Genomic DNA, 20,365 nt, shown 5'->3' with positions numbered 1-20,365 from the left:
CTTGGGTCGGGTAAGTGCTTTGCCGGTAAGTAGTAAAAATAAAAAAGCTTAGCTGAGCTGGGAGTCCGGGGACAAAACTGAGACTGTGCAGTGAGCGACAGAACCACATTGGACCTCAGCCCGAGTCCCTCCGTTTTTTCCTGCTCCCGACCCGACCACCGGAATGTTCACTTTACCTACCTTCCGATTCAGAATCTGCAGGAAGCTGCAGCATGAGCGCGATGACGTCATAGAGACGCTCGCTGCGCAGACTCAGAGTTTCCCTCCTTGGCATCCCGGACTCCCAGCTCAGGTAGGCTTTTCAACTTTTGACACTTACTAAACTCGACTTCCCAGCAGAGCAAAATGTAGTACTTACTGTGTGTGTCCGACCCGGAAGAACGACCCGACCCGAACCAGACACATATTGTCGGGTCCCATCGGGTTCGGGTCGGATAGCAGGCCTTTACATGGAACCCATGTCCCCATGTAAGAACACAGCTTTGAAGGTCAGTGCAGCCCATTATCTCTCTAACTGACCTCAGCGCTATGACGCAATGTCCCTTTTGCTGCAAACTATCTAAAGTACTTGCTTTAACGAGTTACTCCATCCGTGCTAGCCTTACACTATGGCTGGCCATTTATTGCCTGTTTTCCCCCTTTATAGTGCTGGAGGGTTGAGCTCTCAATGATGTCCCAGTGTGCACTTGCCTTCCTTACCTTGCTGTGACCCGTGCGCCGTTGAGAAAGAGCCATTGCACGCATAAAATTTATTGGCTTTTTAATTAACATAATTGGCTGCACATTTCATCCGTGAGGATTTCCGACCGCACTGTCTGCCCAATCCTGGGAAATACGGAGGGAGGCGGAAAGACTTCGGGTCACAGCCCCAACGTCTTTCCCAGCCCACCTGACACCGATCCCACCTGCAACTGCCTGATAAAATTCTACTCCTCGTTCTATTTTAGGAGCAATTTCCCACTTTTTTCCCCCCTCCCCTCACCCCTAACATTGAGAGCAAATGTATTTGCTTCAGTTCAAATGGTGCTCCTTCAGAGGTCATAGTTTGAATTATGGAAAATTGACAACGTGGGGATGCTGAGAAGAAGTTTTGTCTAAAATGGATTTCTGTTTGTAAAGTAGTACTGTTGCAGACTTTTACCCAAAAAATAGTTTTCTGGAAGGTAGAAATGCAAATTTAAAGAATAGTGAGGACTTCCAGTGATTTATTGGATGACGGGTTTGTTGGAGTGGACTTATGCTTGCTGTATCAAACATCAGTGTTGAGTTTACGCTGTGATTCACGCATTAAGAAAACTGTTATAGATAGGTGGTACAGTTTGTGCCATCTTTTGTCTTTAGTTTTTAAATTCAGCATGGACTTTGTTGAAATAGAAAAAACTCAGTTATTTTTATTGACAGAGAAGCACTGTATCATTTGAGAAAATGGTGGGTGAAAATTTGACAAACGTTTTGAGTGATTTCGTTGATTCATCAGTGTGATTAGGAAATGTTGATGTGGGGTTTTCCTGTGATAACATTGTTCCATAAGGTCCTCCCATTTGGATATATTAACATGGGGTTTTAACATTTTAAAAACATGACACAGGAAGTAAGGTTAATGTGCATTGGAAGTGTGTGCCATACGCAAGGCATAGTAATATATAAACTAAATACTAACGTACAAGTATACTGCAATAGTTCTGCAACCTGTCTCGTACAGTTTCTGTGATTGTAATGTCTAATGTTATAAACCTGAGTGGACTTTGAAGGCTGAGCTGATAGATCTTTTGGGTTTAGTTGCGTTTGGCTTGTTTGAGCCACTTTCCAGCATTAGACATTTATGGACCCTATTTTAACTGTGTAAGTGAATGGGTTTTGAGTGAGTTAAAATTGGGCTATATGATTCAGAGATTTGTTGTCAGGCAAAATTGCACACAGACACTGTCTTTTTATCTATCCTAAAATCATATCTTTAATATAAACAAAAATTTTAAAGCTTATATGGCTTGTGTTAGAGACGAATTGCCTGAGTTAACTGCTTGGTACCTAGTTGAATAATTTCACTAAAGCATGTGTTTAGCTGTTTGATTTCTCTTTGGTGTGGCTATTGCTCCACTTGAAATCTGTGATGTGCCTTTGACACGTGACATCTAATTTGATTACTTATTGTGTTCTTTTTCAACAGTGAATGCGTCAGCAGTGCTATTTGTATTCCACTAGCAAGCCAGAAAAGGTAAGTGTTTTTACTCGAATCCTTGTATAGCTGTGTAAGTTTGATCAAAACATATGAAATATTCACTAAATAGCATGAATCTTTTGCAGTGGTTGATTTTTGGTTTTTTTTGCTACATAAGCCATGTTAATTTCTTCTGAAATTCGGCAGAAGAAAACTGCTTGTATATAGTCGTTTGGTAGAACAGAACTTGAGTATTGCTGAAAATAGAGACATGTTGAAGCTTTTAGTCTTGTGCTCATCAGGACAATCCACAAGATTGTGTTTGTACACACATTGTGCCCGTTTCAGGTGAACAAAATAAGTGACAGCTATTCGCTGGTTCATTCCTCCGGGCAATGCCTTGACTAATCAGAATCAAGCTGCCTGGTTTAAATTTCAAGCCGAGCTTGGCAGTTGACTGTCAGTCACCATAAACTGGTGCATTCTCCGTGGCAATGCCTCTACCGGTCAGAGTTCATTTGCCAACCAATCGCACTCTCTTCTCATACAGTATAAAGTTGTTGTTTGTCCTTACATTGGTATTCTTGCAGATTGTCCTGATGAGTGCAAGACGAAAAGCTTCGACAACACGTCTCTAGTTTCAACAGTACTGCTTATATAATGAGCACAGAAGAATCTATGTATATATACATACACACACATAATACAGTCATTTCATCTTTGGCTTATTCGCTAGCCTAGAACTTAACAGAAAAACCTATCCTACTCAGATTTTTTTCCTGCCCGTTAGTAACATTGACTTGAAGCAATGTGTGGCCAGTATGTGCAACGATGACAAAACAAATTAAAGTAATTAATTTGCAGAATATGCTGTTATTAATAAGAATAAACTGAAGCATTACAGTATTCCAAGATTTGTTAATAAGATGCCATTTGAACCAAGTAACAGCGTATGTAACCCCTTTCCATCCAGGATCTTGTTATCAATTTAACTCTTGTAAGCAACACTTGCCATCACGTGAAACCTTTATGATTGTCAGATTTTTGTCTGTTAGTGCTTTTTTCCAATAATAATCTACATTATGCATCCAGTAATATTTTTGGTTGGTATCAATCACTGAATTTTTTTATTGGTTTGCCGTTGGGCTCTTGCTGTAATGCAACAAATGGGACTATCTATTGTGTGGGTGTGGGGTTAAGTATGCCACTGCAGGCTACCTTGATGGCTCAGTGGCTATATAGGTTCTTTTGGCTTTATTTTAAGAAGTCTTGCCTTGATCTAGCTGTTAATGGCAAGGCCTCTTTTATTGACCATCCCTAGTTGCCCTGAGAAAGTGATGGTGGGACTTCTTGAACTGTAACAGTTCTTGTAATGATGGTGGCTCCACAGTGGTGTTTAGTCGGAAATTCCAAGGTATTAACCCAGCAACCTTGATGGAATGACAATAATGAAAGGATGATGTGGAACTTGGGAGGTGTTGCTGTTGTCCTACGTGGTAGGCAACAGGGGAGGAAAGCCTGTTGAAGAAACATTACTGAGATACTGAAGTGCATTGTTTAGACAGCACATACCACAGCCACAGTGCACTATTGATGGAGGGTTGGATACTGAGTCCAGTGACAGGTGTGTCAGTCACATGTTTTGGATGGTGTTGAGCTCCATGAAAGTTATTGCGGCTGTACCCATACAGGTGAGTGGTGAGTATTCAGTCACATTCCTACTGTGCATTGCAGATGGCACAGACTTTGAGGGTTGCGAGTTGAGCCGTTCGTCACAGAGTACCTCATTTCTGCCTTAATGTTGTAGCGGCATATAGCTACATACAGCTACATATTGTGATACAGCTGTTCCAATCAAGCCTGTGATCAATAGTGACGACCCAAATATGTTAATAGTAGGGGGCTTGGTGATGGTGCTACTGTTGAAGGTTTGGGGGTGGGGGCGATTGGTAGCGGGCCGATGGCATGGCTGCCTCTTGTTTGAGATAAACATTAACCCGTACTTGCATTACATGTTTGTACATGCATTCCTTTTCATTCCTCTCCACTCAGATATACCACTTCCCATTTCTTAGTTTCCCTGCCCTGTCTAGTAGCCTGTCTGTGCTGTTGAAGTTATAGTGATCTTCAGTTAACCACAAATGATTTTTGTGAAATTTTCAAATTTTGATATTTTGCTTCTATGCATCTTGAACTCAAGCGCAGATAGCCCTAACACTGAACCTTTGAATCACAGGCTACATTGCATAAGCCTTAAAAAAAAAAATCTAATAGCTACTATTTCTTTTCAGTAATTCAGCTAACTTTCTATCAATATTGTCACATTCCTTTAATACCATATGCCTTAATTTATCAAGCTGCCCTGTGATACCTCATTAAACTCCTTTTGAAAATTCAATTATTTAGCATTCACTATTTCTGTTATGAAAATATCCTGTTGATTGCTCAAATTTGTCAGACACAACATACTTTTTACAAAATTGTGTTGGATATCCTTAATTAATGCATGCTTTTTAAGGGAGTATTAACCTTATCCTGTACTATGGCTTCTCAACATTTATCCATGACATAAACTGACGAATCGACAGTTACCTAGTTTACCCCTTTTTACCCTCCTTGAACTGAGGTAAGCTATTACACTAGCAACTCTGAAATCCTGTGACACAGCTTCTACACATGAGGATGTTTGCAAGTTTATTCTTTTCTCACAGATTTCTAGAAAAAATGTGCAGTTGTTCCTGGACTTTGGGTTTAGGCTGCATTTAAATGATAATTATAGCACCATTGAAGAAGGAAAATCGCCAAAGTTGTAGCTGTATTGCGAATGCACCCTAGAATTTTGTATTCATGATTTTGAAACATTTGTTGCAGAGCAGTTTATACTTTAACTGTAAAAATGCTGAACTAAATAACTTTTTTTAATGATTGACAGAAGCTCCACAGGACGACCAGACTGGACGTGTATAATTGTTGGGTTTACCTCTGGATATGTACGATTTTACACCGAGGTAATTAATTCATATTTTTATTTTGCTGACTGGGGAATCCAAATAAGAACTTCAAGGTGAAATAATACAAAAGCAAAATACTGCAGATGCTGGAAGTCTGACATGAAAACAGAAAATGTTTGAAATACTCAGCAGGTAGAACTGGAATAAGTTAGAGATGTAACATGTTTTGAGCAAGTACAAATGCAGGGAAAGGGGTGGAGGGTTTTATAATGTCTGCCCCCATTTTTACGGATGGTAGCTGGTGGTGATGTAAGATTGAGAACCTTACTTATAATTTGTTCTTGGACCAGACAATAAGAATTTGGACAAGGCAACACGTGATGTAGTGATATCCAGATGATTTATTAACAGTAAAAGCAATACTTAATCAATCCAAGGTGGTCGATATCCTAGTCCAGATGGCCTTTACTCCACCGGCTTTAGTGGCCCGGACGGCTCATGACTCTTCTTGTCTTTCCCTTTGTCATCTTAAAATCTGTGTGCCAAACCTCTCCAGGTCTGTTGCTTTATTTTTCATAGTCAGTGGCTCCTCCTGTGCACTGATTGGTTGGTTCATGTATGTCACTGTTTCGGTTGGTCTTGCTTGTTCGTTTGTCAGTACTTCCCTTTGTACGTTATCATGATCACATGCAAAATAGTGTACAAACAGTCATGTTAACCTTGAAATCCATGAAGTCATACATTTCCAGCAAGACTTATTCTGCTTTTCTGTTACATTTTGATCACAACTTGTTACATTTTTTAAAATATCTTTTCTTTTCCATTATCTGTTTTTTATTAGTCTGCATTGCAGTATAATTCTGGTTGACTCAAACTATATAGGCAGTATTTTTAAGTAAGGCACATATCTAAAATTAATGCTTAATTTACCAAAAGCTTATACAAAACAGTTATATGAAATAGATACATAAAACTCATTATATAAAGGATGCAAAAAGGCCAGAAAAATGACAATCAACATTTCTTACAGTGATTTGTCTTTTCCCATTTCCATCCCCTTTAGACCCGTCTTTTTTGTTTCTTTGCTTGTCCCATTATCATTTCCTTTTGGCTCGCTCCATCCTTTTGCCATTTAATCTCTCCTGCCTTCAACCTATAACAGACCTTGCCCCTTTCCTTGCCTCTGGACTTGCTTAAAACCTGTTGCACCTCTTAACTTCCAGTTTTGACGAAAAGGCATCAACCTGAAATGTTAACTCTGTTTCCTCACCGCAGGTGCTCCTTAACTGTTGACTGTTGCCAGTATTTCCTCCTTTTATTCCAAAGTGAACTACTCTGGTTAAGCATATCTAATGCTAATAAAACTCCACATTGACACTCTGGTCATCATAAGGAGGAAGTCAGTTTGCACTGAAGAGACAAGGGTAGATGAAAATAAGAAAATTAGTTTCAAGGATAACTTTAGTCAACCTACATACATGGACTGTACAGCCATGAAAACAGGCCATTCTGCCCACCAGTCTAATCTGGCATTTATGCTGCATAAACTGGGAAACAGAACCATAGAATAGAATTGTAGAATGGTTACAGCATAAAAGGAGGCCATTCGGTGCCAGCTCTCTGCAAGAGCAGTTTAGCTAGTCCCACTCCTCCACCTTTTCCCTGTAGCCCTGCAAATGTTTCCTCTTCAGGTGTTTATTTAATTCCCTTCTGAAAGCCATGATTGAATTTGCCTCCCCACCCTCTTATGCAATGCATTCCAGATCCTAACAAAAAAGTTTCTCCTCATGTCGCCTTTGGTTCCTTTGCAGGCTAAGAAAGGAGTTAAAAGGACATATGGGATTCTGGGTTTTCTAAATAGAGGCGTAGAGTACAAAAGCAAGGAAGTGATGTATGAACCTTTTGTAAAATACTGGTTTGGCCTCAACTGGAGTAATGTGTCCAATTCTGGACACTGTGCTTTTGGAAGGATGTGAAGGCTTTAGAGAGGGTGTAAAAAAGATTTACAAGAATGGCTCCAGGAATGGGGGACTTCAGTTACATGGATAGATTGGAGAAGTTGGGGTCGTTCTATTAGAGAAGGGAAGGTTGAGGGGAGATTTGATCGAGGTGTTCAAAATCATGAGGGATCTAGACAGAGCAAATCGAGAGAAATTGTTCTCATTGGCGAAAGCGTCGAGAACTCGTGGACATAGATTTATGGTGATTGGAAAAGAACCAAAGGTGACATGAGGAAAAGCTTTTTTTATGCAGCAAGTGGTTAGACTCTGGAATGTATTGCCTGAGAGGGTGGTGGAGGTTATTTCAGTCATGGCTTTCAGAAAGGAATTGGATAAACACCTGAAGAGAAAAAACTTGCAGGGCTATAGCAAAAGGGTGGAGGAATGGGGCTAACAGTTCTTACAGAGAGCCGGCATGGACTTGACAGGCTGAATGCCCTCCTTCTGTGGTGTGACCATTCTATGCTATGATTCAAGGAAACTGAGGTGTTAGTCAGAGTTGGTAGGTGTATTCTGTGACTGTTTGTTTTTGACCCTGTGCATCAAGGAAGCCACAAAAGACAGTGCTTACCTTGATCTGATATTCATTAATGATCTGGAAAAAGTACAAGAAATTCAAGTCTCGATACCCCTCGGGATGGTGACTGCAGAATGTTGAAGCTTATCATGATCTCGGAGTCAGAAAAGGCTAAGCTCAAGCGCCAGGTATATAACTTTAGAAGAAGTTATTGCAATGAGATCAGAAACAAGTGCAGTAAATAAAATGGGGTAGGTTGTCCAGCAACAATTCAGTAAAAGACTACTAAAGCACCTTTTTAAAAAATATAATGTAAACAGAGTGTCTCCTGACAACATAGAGCATGTGCAGAGCGGTTGCGATGTCATCAGTGCGTCCGACCATTTGCCAGCTTGCCAGTATGAATCTGCGCATGTGCGCACTGATCTTGCCACGCGACACCAGTGGTAATGACGTTGGAGTGTTGCCCCACCCCTCAAAAGATGCAGTCACTGCCTCCGATCCTCCCCCAACAGTACCCCACTTCGACGCCTTGCTCCCGGCCTCGCTGCTCGCCCCCCCACCCACCCCAGGCCACACTCTCCCAGCCTCGCTGCTTCCCCGCCAAGGCCATTCGTGCCCTGCCTTGCTGCTTCCTCCCCTTGGCCAGTCACTCCTCGCCTCGCGTTTTCCCATCCCAGCCGCCCGCTCCCTCCCTCCCAGCGTTGTGCTCACCCGCCCTTGGCCGATCGCTCCCTGCCGCACGGCCTGGAGCAGTGGCTGGGAACGAGCAGCCCTGGGGTGATCCAGGGAGCGAGCGGCCGGGGTGTGGAGCAAATGGCTGAGGGAAGGCGGCGGCGAGCAGATGCAAGTGGCGAAGAGAAGTGTAATGGCAGGAGGGAGCAGGATACTGTTGGTGAGATGGAGGCAGCAATTGCAGCCATTGAGGCGGTTTGGGTTTAATTAGTTTTTTTGTGACAAATGGAGCAGCACCATCTTTATTACTGGCAGCAGTCTGAGATGTCAGACAGTGACGTTTAAGTCAATGAGGCTGCATTTGTGCATATGCCAGTACTGCGCCACCTAGTGGTTGCATTGTCACCAAAAGCTGCCTAATGTAAAACATGTTTTCAAAACCTGTGAGCTTAGACTAAGCAACTATGGATCTGAAGGAGTTAACCAACAAATTAGAAGTGAAATAAAGAGGAAAAATGACCTGTACAAATTCTGCAGGCGGAAATAAGCTACTCCTACTATTCATGTTCAGTCAGTATTTACAGTTTCAGCAAGAGATTATCAATTACTTTTTTGGTAGCTGATGGTCAAATGCTAAGATTATAATATCTCTGGGTATTGAGTGTTATACTTGCCATGGCAGAGCGTTGACTAAAGTTGAAGAGATCACCAAGTGATTTAGTCAGAGCAGGACAAATTGTAGTCATGTGTCAAAAATGATGGGCCTGTGAGCTAGAAATCTCACTCATTTGCATTTGGAAACAGGTAGAAGAGTACATGTTAACATTTGCAATTTGAAGTGTTTTTTGAATAGTTTTGGGCAAATGTAAACTTCTTTGGGAATACTCAGACTTCAGCAAATTTTCTGCCATGAATAAAACTTAACCAAGTTTCCCTCTTAATAGTTCAGTCCAAAAGGCTTCCTTTTACATTTTGGAAATTAGATTACTGGAATTGAAATTTACAAAACTGACCTGTTCAAAAGGAGAAGTAGAAATTTGGTTTTGAAAATCTATTTGAAGAAGCAGAGTGCTTTCTTTTGGATATGTCCTCTTGAGTAGTGGTTTTGTCCTGCTTCTATACCTTGTTTGTAGACCCAGAAGAGTGAAGGGCATGACAAATCAGTTGCTATATTACATACTGCATAGGAGGAACCAGTATTCTTTGCCCCCCACCACACTCTTGCTTCAAGCATGAAATACTGATTTCTTTCTCTCTCCGTTCGAGACATTCTATACAACTTCTTTCTCTTCCTTCCTTCTCCCATCCTTTAACTTCTGACCAGCCATCCCACCACTCTCGGCCAGAACTCATGTCTTGTTTTTAGGCCATTTTTTCACCAATCCCACCCTTCCCTCTGGTTCATGAGACCCATTTCTTGCTCATTTAATCCTTGCACCACTCATTCTGATGGTTCATCATTTCTTACTTCTCCCATTCTAGTTATTTTAGCCAATGAAAGCTTTTGTTTTTTAAACTGTCTTCATTAACCTCCCCCATTTCATAAAATGTATGCTTAATCCACCCATCATCTCCAACTACTGCCCCATATCCAACTTTTCTTGCTCTCAAAGGGCCTTAAACTTGTCACTTCCCAGCTGTAGTGTCCATCTCTTCTGAAAGTCTTCTGAATCCCTCCAGATTAGCTTTCACCCTGCTCGCAGCATGAGAACAAAGACAGCCAAATTTATCTATGGCATTCTCTGGGCCTGTGACACTATCCATCCTCTTCCCACTTAATTTTATGTAGCATTCAGTATGGTTGCTCACTTCTACCTCTCCATTTCTCTTGACCCCTCGACTGCCTCTGTTGTTGGATTGTTTTTCTGCTATCAGGTCCTGAATGAGTCACACCTTTATCCAACCAAGAATCAGGAAGACCAAAATCATTATCATCATTCCTTGCAACAAGCTCTGTTTTCTTGCTGATGACAACATCCTCCTTCTCAAATATTATTTGGGACCATTAATAATCAAATCTTGTGTGATTGAACTGATGTTTAAGTCTGGATTTTCCTCCCATTGGGCTAGCAGCAGAGAAAGAAAGAAAATAAAGACGCATTTATAACGCACTTTTCACATCATTAGGACATGCAAAAGAGCAGGAATACCACCCACTAATGTGTATGTACTGCTAACCTCCAACTTCCTCCTGTATTTGCTGTGCACGGTGCGTTTGAGGTTTATTACTGTTGGGAGGGAGGGAAATACACCCGGTGCAGCCTTTAAAAGACTGCAGGTAATCAAGGGCAACCACCCATTTCTTACCGCCCCTCCCTTTGCTGCCCCTTCTCTCTTCAGCCCATCCTATATCTCCATCTTTTTTCCCTTTCCCTTGTGCCCTTTATGTATGTCTCATTCTTTGAGATAATTGGTCACAGTCATAGATTATGCGATATGTGACCTTTGTTAAGACTGTTCTGATGCTGAGGGCAGAAACCTCATTGGGTAGATTCAAACAGGGAGTTATAGGAAAGGGAGACTGGTATTTGAGAGAATAAATTATGAGAAAAGGCAATCTTTACAGATTCTGTAGTGGAGAAACAGAGAGGAATTCACTGGGATGAATGTAACAAATTACAGAATATGCTAAAAAGATGAGAGGATCAAAGTTGACCATCGGAAAATGTATAGCCCGTAGAAGATAAAAGTCTAAAGTTCTTTTTGTTTGGTGGCAGTAAGAAGACATTTGGACAAAATGTGAAAATATTGAAAAATGCAAACAAGCATTAAAACTATGAATGAACACAGAATAGTAAATATTATGATTTACTATTTGGAAGAAGTAATCACAAGGCAAGAGCAATATGCTCTTCACAAACTGGGATAATTGAAGCAAAGTAAATGGCTTTGTATAAATAAGCTGACCATCCTACACTGGCTAAAGAGATCAAAGTAAGTCCCCAGGGGTAGCAGGTAATTATCCCAAACTGCTGAGAGTGGATGTAAGGGTGATTTGCACGACATTGACCATCGTTGTGAGGGAATTACCAGACACTGGTGAAGTGCCAGTGGATTGGAACGAGGATAATGTGAAGTGCTGTCCTACCGCTGTTTCTGTGTCTCATGGTGTGGTTCTCTCATTGTCCTGTCCAGTTTCTTTTGTATCCAAGGACCTATTCACCTCAGTTCTTCTTGGATGCTTTTCTCATTCATTTTGCATTGACTCACACCTGGTCCACTCTCCTCCACCTCACTCACTGTTTATTGGTCTATGAGCTGGAGAAAACAACTACCACGTCTCATAGGATTTGTTTCAAAGATATATAATTTAAAAATGGAGAACAATGGAACTCATGCAACCCACAGTCCCACCGAGCATGTACCAGAAGTGAGTAAAGTTAGTGGTGCCGTAAAGCTGGTTGTCGGCACAAAAAAGTGGACAGTGGCAACTATTGTTACTTTCCATGTTGGAAGAATTTTTTCCTTTTGTTTTGCAGAATGGAGTTCTACTTTTAGCACAACTTTTAAATGAAGACCCAGTCTTGCAGTTGAAGTGTCGGACTTATGAGATTCCCAGACATCCTGGTGTGACAGAGCAGGTGAGCACATGTAAAGCATTTTAGAAACTGGCTGGATAATGCATATACGACACTCATACATGGCTAATAGTATCTGATTTGCTTGTTAGGTAAGTAGTTTAGATTTCTGGTATTGTACTTATGCCATGATAATTAGTAAAGATATCTATTAACTGCTGGAAAAGTGACCAAATTACTTAGTTTGCATTTACCCTGTGAAATATTTGAACGTATGAATAGATCACACAGATGTGATGTAGTTCAACCTAATTTGATTTTTAGGGTTGTATTTACTTTTAAGTTAAATCTAATAAAATGTTATATTTGGTAGATGTTATCTTATAATGCAGTCCTTGGTGCAAAACAATGCAGTGAATAATTTATCCGTAGTGGATAAGACACACAACTCACTTCAGTGAAATGGGCTAATCTTGATGAAACGGGGAATAAAATAATTTCAAGCAATTCCCTAACATGTTAATTGTTGTGAAGGTAACGTTGCATTGCATGGAAGCGATTTGTGCACCACAACTCAGAGAGTTGTTTAAGACCTTATTGTTGTACAATTGCAGTTTCGACCTGCCGTTCTATGGCCATATTCACCTACTTGAGTTAAGCGGGGAGGAGAGAGAGGAATGACCTCCTCTTGTGTTGTCTGCCTGCTGTAGGAAGGTTCTAAAGGCAAGTTAATCAATAATAAAACAAAACAGACAGGGTTTCATTGGATGAGAGAGGACAGCTGCTTTGCATTTGCTACTGGGAAAGTGAGAAAAGATTTTAGTGCCTGATTTGTAAAAATGCATAATGACTGAAGGAATGTCATCCAGGCCCCCACTTACCAAGAATGAGGCACATCAATTTCGCCGCATGGACATTAAATTTCAAATTTTTGCTGGCCTGTTACAAGTACTGCCAGACCTTGACTGGAAAAAAGGACATTTGCATATTAACAGACAGTACTTGGAAAGGACAAAGCAGCCATTCCCTGACATTCAACCCACAATAGACTTTTGATTGCCAGACTTGGAAGGTGGGGGAGCTCACATTCGCGTTTGACTGCTAAGATGGCTGAATACACAAACGGACATGGTCATACCAGCTAGTCACATGACTAACCTGCTGGGCAACCTGAGTTTGTTGAATTAGTACAAACAGTTTAGGCAGAAAGCGGAATGTTCCTGGACTGAGAAGAAGTCTCCTGGCTGGCTCGCCACAGCTTCACCTGGCTGTCTGCCTGCTCCCATCTCTTTCTCACCAGCTTCTGAATACACTGAAGACACATGAACCCCAAGAGAGAAAAGTCTCCTACAGCGAACAAGGTTTAAGAAGAATACTGGGCCCCAATGAAAAGCAATCAAGGACTCTACAGTGAGCTCGAAGAACCTTAACAACAACTCTTCAGATATTGCCTCAAACCTTTCCACTTTATTTTTCTTCTCTTTTCAGTCTCTATTTGCATGTGTGTATCACATATGCATGCTAGTGTGGAGCATGGTCTGTATCTGTAGGCATTAACCGAATTAGAGTTTAAGTTTAATAAATTTCACTTTTCTTCTTTAAACCTAAGAAAGCCTGTTTGTGCTGGTTTCTTTGCCTTATTGGAAAGCGGTGAACAAGGATTCACCAAGGGGGAGCTAAAAACACGGTGTGTTTAAAGTAAAACCCTGTTATAGTAAGGCCTGGTAAAGGTTGAGAGGGAACCCTAGACCTCTTTCTCACCTGGTCGTAACAAGCAGTCTATCTGCTTTGTGTCCAGAAATAACTGGAATAAACCTGACCAGCTTTGTTTCACCACCCCAATGACTGACAATCTGTAGAATTCTTTGCTCCAACGTGTTGAGGAAAGGCTATGTTTTTTTTTACGATCTAAGTGTCTTTGACATAATTTATCAAGTTACTTTAATGATTTCTTGCTGTAATACTCACGAAAATTCTGATTTTTGTTTTCTAAGCACGAAGAATTGAGTATCCTCTATCCAGCTGCCCTTGTAACAATAGATGGATTCAGCCTGTTTCAGTCTCTTCGTGCCTGCCGAAACCAGGTAGCAAGAGGTAATTTTTTGAAAAATTATTATGCCTGGTGCATAAATTGTACTACCGGTAAGATTTTTAAATTAAATCTGGGTTTCTGTATTCCAGCAGCTTTCAAACCCTGCAGTGTGGGGTTCTCTGCTAACCTGGCACTCTCGGGTAGCCCCAATCCAAACTCTTGAAATCAATTGTCAGCTGCTGAACACCATAGCAGAAAATGTTATTTATTAGAAATACTCCAGAGAACACTTCCTGAGACTTTGGTCGGGATTTAACCCTGGGAGGACAGGAGCCGGCCACCGACTAAAAAGTCTGTGGCGAACCTGCTTCCGCTTCGCCTGGGGATCCGACCCATATTTTGCGGGTCGCCAGGCTTTAATTAGTGTGAGACGGGACTTGCACCCGCTTGAGGTAGGAAGTCCCACCTAATAGAGCTGCTTGTCAATCAGCGGACCTGTAGCTAACTGTCCCAGCAGCACCATCGGGAGTGGTGGCCATGGCTTCAAAAAGATGTCGGGGACCCCAGAACGCAGGTACGTTTTGGTTGCCTGGCCGGGGATGATCGGGAGGGCCCAGCGACACAAGGCTGGTTGATTGGGGGGGACGGGGATGTGCAGGGTGTTGGGAGTGGTTGGGGCATCGGGGGGAGCCCTCCATTCGGCACAGGGTGCCTGATCATGAGGGTCCCCCCAGGACGTCTGAGAGCTGCCTGCTTTTAACAGGCGGCTTTTCTCGGGCCTGGCCACCTGACCAGCCATGGGTAAAATCCCCGTGGAGGTGGACAAAGGCCCTGAAGTGGCCACTTAAAGGCATTGATTGGCCTGGGGTGAGCGGGCGGTTTTGTGCCGCCACAGCCCTGCATAAAGTGGCCTCTCGCTCCATTTTACTTCACCCCCCTCGCTACCATCCTGCTGTTTGGGGGAGGTGTAAAATTCTGCCCTTTGTGCTCACAACTTCTTGTATTCAGGGCTCAGGCTTGATTCTTGTCCTGCAGTCCAGGAATTTGAGTTTGAAAGCCTCTGTTGCATTAGCATCCATGCCTTGTAACTGGATATTTTGTATTAGTAATTCTGGAACCAAGTATAAGTTTTATTTTGAATGGCAGAAAATGTATAATTTGTCATTGTCCAGTTTCCAGATAAGGTAAACCAACTGAAATTATGTTCTATGTCCCTTTTAAGATGTTTCACTTCTAAAATATGCATAATTTAAAAACTATTTTGCTCACAGTGTTCTGTGGAGAAATCTGCATTCAGATCTGTATTCATATTTTTATTAATTACATAAATAATGTAACATACCCAGAAATAATAAATCCAAAATTTCTCCATTTAAATCTGACCTAAGAAGCAGCTGACCGATTTTAAAGAAAAAAATCAAAGTATTTTCTGACTTGGTAAATTTCTGAGCTCCTTTCTCCTTGTTTATTTACCTTATGCCCCCCACACCCAGATTGGTGCTACCTTTTCTAATGTAGGCCATAACATAAATAAGAAATGTTGTGCTGCTGAGAGACAGTTTGCACACATCAATCTTAGTGTCACAATGCCATGTTCGAGCTGTTATACACAGAAGTGAAGATCTTTGGATTTATAAGGGAGGAAGTCCGTTATTTTTGCCTCAGCAATATTACTTTCCCAAACACTTCATTTGTAAGTTTCATTAATACGACAATAGAATTCTAGTATTTGTAGAGCTCATTTATGATGAGCCTTGAATTTGGAAAATCATCTGGTGTAAAATATGTTTTATGTACTGGAATATGTGTAACTTCTAGAAATAGAAATGCTATATGCATGAATTATACAAATATTTTTTGTAACATTGTGCAGAAAAAAAATAACATTGCGTGACATGATGCAACAATGCAGTTACTCCGAGGGGCATGACTCGTCTTAAAATCGTTACAATCCATTTACTTTGTCTAGGTGGAAAATCTTTTTTTCAGTTTTGTTACTGATTTTTACTTCTGAAGTTTGTTTGGAAATTGTTGTGTAACATGCCACTACTCTGTAGGTTCTACACTGTCTACCCTTGTAGCTCGCTGCTACACTGTCCTCTTAAAATACTGTTAGATTCCAGACCGACTAGCACTTGTCAGCAGTATTGTCAACTGAATGATAGAAGTGGTAGGACGATGAGAGAAGAGGGTCTGGCAGTGACAGGTTGTGTGTGCTTTCACAAGATCAGGGAAAGTGACTGCGATTCGACTACCACATCCTGGGACCCCACTCCAGGTGCTGCCAGATCCCGGGAGCCCTAGCTTGGGCTACTTCATTAACCAGAGAAATTGTTTAAAAAATAAATACTCTGCAGTCAATGCTAAGGAAAATTATTTCATTGTTGCTGGGTCAAAGTCCTGAAATTGGTTGCCAAACAGCATTGTGAGAGTACCATCACCATGCGGACTTGCAGCGGTTCAAGAAGAAGGCTCGCCAGCACCACCTCGAGGGCAACTAGAGTGGGGGATAAATTCTGGTCTTGCTAGCAATGCACATGTCCCAAGAATGATTTTTTTTTCAAAAGGAAGACTTCTATCATGCAGTCCTCCTTCCACTGCAACTAGAAGTCAAGCTCTCAACCTGTTCTCCCAAGACACTCTCTCTCTGGAGTATCTCTCGTCACACACCACTATAGAGATTTGCTATTTTGGGGCTGCCTTGTATCATTGCATTCAACAATTTGGGATTAACACAATACTGAAAATTCGGCTATCTCCAGCTGGATTTGTTTTTGTATTGTATAGCAATCTTCCTTCTAACAAGTGAATTCTGTGTAACATATTTTATTGCACTAAACAAATAACTTTAGATTCCTCATAAAGCAACATATTTTACTAGCATTCTTGCTATGTTACATTTTCTTAACAGCTGCAGCTTCAGGTGCTGACAACATACAACCTCCACCGCTAACCTACAAGAAATGGGGCCTGCAGGATGTTGATACGATAGTGGACCATGCAAGCATAGGTAATAAAAGAATCCATGCGTAGAAAAGGTAGCAGCATTTCATGAGGATTTTGATGGAATAACAGACATTAACAGCTTGGTTTACTCATGACGGAGATAATGGGCTGGGTTTTGTTTTCATCATCACGGCAGGTTTCGTGGCGATGGGTGGAGCGGGGGGACAAAGAATCAAGGCAGAATTGCCCGCCATGGAACCCGATGCCGGGACTCCTGGTTCTGGTTCTCCTGGGGCCGTGATAGACCAATGACCACCTTCCCGCCCAAAGGCCGGATAAGGGCCTCTTCCTGCCGCCACTGGGATCAACAGTTGGTGGGGAGGGGGCCTCTACCATGCGGGAAGGATGCCTTGGAAAATGAGGAGCCCTCCCTGTGGGCTTGGGGTGGGGGTCCCTTCGTGGGCAATTCATGGCCCACAGAGGACCTCCACCGGGAACAACTGTACCCCCGGGACACCCCTTCTGCCTAGACCGAATGCCCACCCCACTACTGCCCCTCGGCAGGGCCTTCTGGACTGACCCCGCGACCCAGCCTCTCCTAACACTTCGGGGTTCCAGCGTTCGGCCTTGGGCCTGGGTCCAAGGCCTCTGCAGTACTGGCAGTGGCCACTGCTCCAGGTAGCGCTGCCAATACCGCAGAGCTGCTGGCTCTGTGATTACCCAGCAGCTCTTGAGGGTGGGATCCCTTTCCCTATTGGGTCTTTTGAAGGGACGGGGATCCCGTCTCAAACTTTGACAGCAAAAAAGATCAGAGGATCGCTCTGGGGAGACTGAAAAAATGCAGAACCCTGCCTTTTTGACCTTGTGCCAGGAGCCCCACTTCCTGTACAAAATCCAGTCTAATGTCTATCAGGTGCAGAGGAGGTGCTGGCCCAAAGTGAGGGAAAATAATCACAAATGATGCGAAAGATGTCTGCAGCCAGCCTAGCAAGTAAATGAGTCTGAGAGAAATGTATGTTGTTGGTGGCTCAACCTAATGGCTCTAAGTGTAGTTGCACTGACAGCATCTATGAAGCTAATTCATTTGATTGGTAAAGCTTACTTAAGTACAGAAGGCCCAAAATAAAACTTGATAGAAAAGGAAGTTCTGAATTGTAGAGAACCTGGAAACTGCGAACAGTTTGAGTCATATGTGAATTCCTGAAGTTAGTGAGAAACCATCCTTCAGTATTATTTATTGTTTGTATTTCTGGGTTACATTTATGTTGCTTCCATCTCCTGCTAAAAAAGAAAACTGTAAATGTGCTGTCAGGTATTGGCTGCTTTAGGAGAAAGAAAATTGTCATTACGTTCTGCACCTTTTTGCTACCCACACTGTTGATTAGGTTCACTTCTTAGAAAATACCTGCTCCACACCTGGCGATCCAATATTGAATCTGATGTCAACAGTTGCTTTCTGTAAACACATTCATCAGAAATATTTTTCTTGTTCATTATTGGTAGTAGTGTACCATGATTTGGTTTCCTTAACTTTTGGATGAATGTTTTGTTTGGGTCACTGTAGTTTTAAGAAGTGAATCATGGATCCCTAGCTACAGCCACGTATTTTCACTATTTCCAATTTAGAGGTCTATGTTGCATGTAATTTTAACATTTTCTTCAGGATTTACATTCCATTATTCAGAGATGTAATTTCATCTTGATTGCTTTGAATTTAGAGGTTTTGACCATCTGAACGTCATTTATGTGTTCTGGTCATTTATTTTCCCTGTTAATGGGATCTTGCTGTGTGCCAATTGGCTGCCACATTCACATCCATAAAAGTGAACAGACTTTAAAAGTAATTAACTGATTGAAGAACTTTGGAATGTCCTGATGATGCTAAAGGTACCATATAGATCACTATTCTTTGTGTTTTTACAATGCTGAAAACAGCTTTACTTGAGAATCATGTGAAAATCAATTTATAGATAATATCGCTAGATCTATTTACAGTGTGCCTGACATGCTCATATTTTTTGAATTCTTCACTCAATTATTTGAGGAGAAGTGAACATAACTGAGAAGCAAATCTGCTTGGAGTAATTATGCCCTTTTTATGGGTTTTTTTGCAGAACGGAGCATGCTTTCACATATTTGTGTCACAACTTTTCTTTCTCTTTTATGTCAGGTATCATGACACTTTGTCCATTTGATCAGTTGAAGACTGCCTCTGTTTTAGGTGGCTTTAATGCTACTGTAAAAAGCAGCCCACCAGCCATGTCAGAATATGTAACGGTTGGTTCTGGTCCATTCGCTGGTTTCTTTTATGCTTTGGAGGTGTGTTTATATGACTTTCTCGCAATTCAAGATTTTGATTTTAGAACATCCATGCATCTAAATAAGTTACTGTAAATAGAAAATGATGCATTATTTGAATGTGTATCATGTAATTCATTTTCATAATTCAGAATTAAATGACTTACAACTGAAATAAATGTTTTGATGGTAACGTACAAAAAGCAATATTAAATGTAAGGACTTAGCCACCATTTTGATGAAACATTATCTATTTGTTTGTCTATTTACAGGGTAGCACCCAGCCATTGCTATCACATGTTGCTTTAGCAGTTGCCAGCAAGCTCACATCAGCTTTATTTAATGCAGCTAGGTAAGAAAGCAGTTTTTCTTTTTTTGATTTTTATTGAATTTTGCTATAACTGCTGCTTGATTATTTTATTTCATTTTTGAAATTACATGCCAAATTGTTTCAAATATGCTCCTTTTTGCTTTAATTGTGCTCTGTTTTTGGAGCGCTCCATGTGGAATGCTGTAGCCCAGCTATGTGCCATAGATGGCCATAAGACAATTCCCTCGGATATGCGTGTAAGAAAGTTGTTGGGGGTTGGGATGTCAAGTTTATGGAGATTTTTGCGTATCATGCATTGAGTGGCCTCTTGGATATCACCTCATGCGTGCACACAAGCAGGCACATTTTCTCACCTCCTTCAGATTTAAATTATCTTTGTCTTTGAATTGCCCTCTATTTTGGTTTGCATATTGCAAGATGAATTATTAGGGTGTAATTCATGGTTTTATCATGATCGAGAGAAGATATGACTATGTATGTCGTAAGATCTGCCCCTCCAGTTAGTGAATACAAGCTTTCGAGGTTGTTGTGTTTTGAGTCCTCATGAGCAATTTGTGACATTAACTACTGCACTGGGGCCACTTTGGCTTGCGCTGAGTGGCTGCTCATGCGCCTACCGTAAACTTACGTCAGTTCTCCTGGATATTGACTTGAATAAATGTTGAATTATCTCGATGTCTGTAATGCCGTTGTCCTTTGCCAGGTCTTATGTTAGGAGAAAAAATGCTTTTTTTAAATGGTAATTTACACAAAGTTAAAAATACATTTAATGATGGAATTTTGTAGTTTGAATAGAAATTTAAAATGTATTGGAAAGGCTTTAAATAGAATTATGTTCATGAAAAATTTATCGTTGACATTGCATCATGATAAAACTTTAATGAGTTTTGTTGAATGCTAGTGTCTTTCCTTGGCTGATCAGGGATGCAAAGTATTTGG

The 20,365-nt window shown here is 41.3% G+C and overlaps 1 protein-coding gene across 2 annotated transcripts in view; it reads left to right on the top strand.

The window, feature by feature from the left end:
* rab3gap2 (RAB3 GTPase activating protein subunit 2 (non-catalytic)) overlaps positions 1 to 20,365 on the top strand; it is a 117,490-nt gene that overhangs the window by 26,314 nt on the left and 70,811 nt on the right. For both annotated transcript variants that reach the window (XM_068045072.1, XM_068045071.1), the window contains exons 5-11: positions 2,168 to 2,215; positions 5,091 to 5,166; positions 11,781 to 11,882; positions 13,814 to 13,913; positions 16,763 to 16,861; positions 18,968 to 19,116; positions 19,368 to 19,447. In XM_068045072.1, coding sequence (XP_067901173.1) covers positions 2,168 to 2,215; positions 5,091 to 5,166; positions 11,781 to 11,882; positions 13,814 to 13,913; positions 16,763 to 16,861; positions 18,968 to 19,116; positions 19,368 to 19,447 — 654 coding nt within the window. The remainder of the gene's footprint in view (positions 1 to 2,167; positions 2,216 to 5,090; positions 5,167 to 11,780; positions 11,883 to 13,813; positions 13,914 to 16,762; positions 16,862 to 18,967; positions 19,117 to 19,367; positions 19,448 to 20,365) is intronic.

The sequence above is a fragment of the Heterodontus francisci genome, chromosome 13 (genome assembly GCF_036365525.1).
Source record: "Heterodontus francisci isolate sHetFra1 chromosome 13, sHetFra1.hap1, whole genome shotgun sequence".
NCBI lineage: Eukaryota > Metazoa > Chordata > Chondrichthyes > Heterodontiformes > Heterodontidae > Heterodontus > Heterodontus francisci.
The sequence above is the reverse complement of the archived record's forward strand: the minus strand, read 5'-3'. Positions and strand labels throughout refer to the sequence as shown.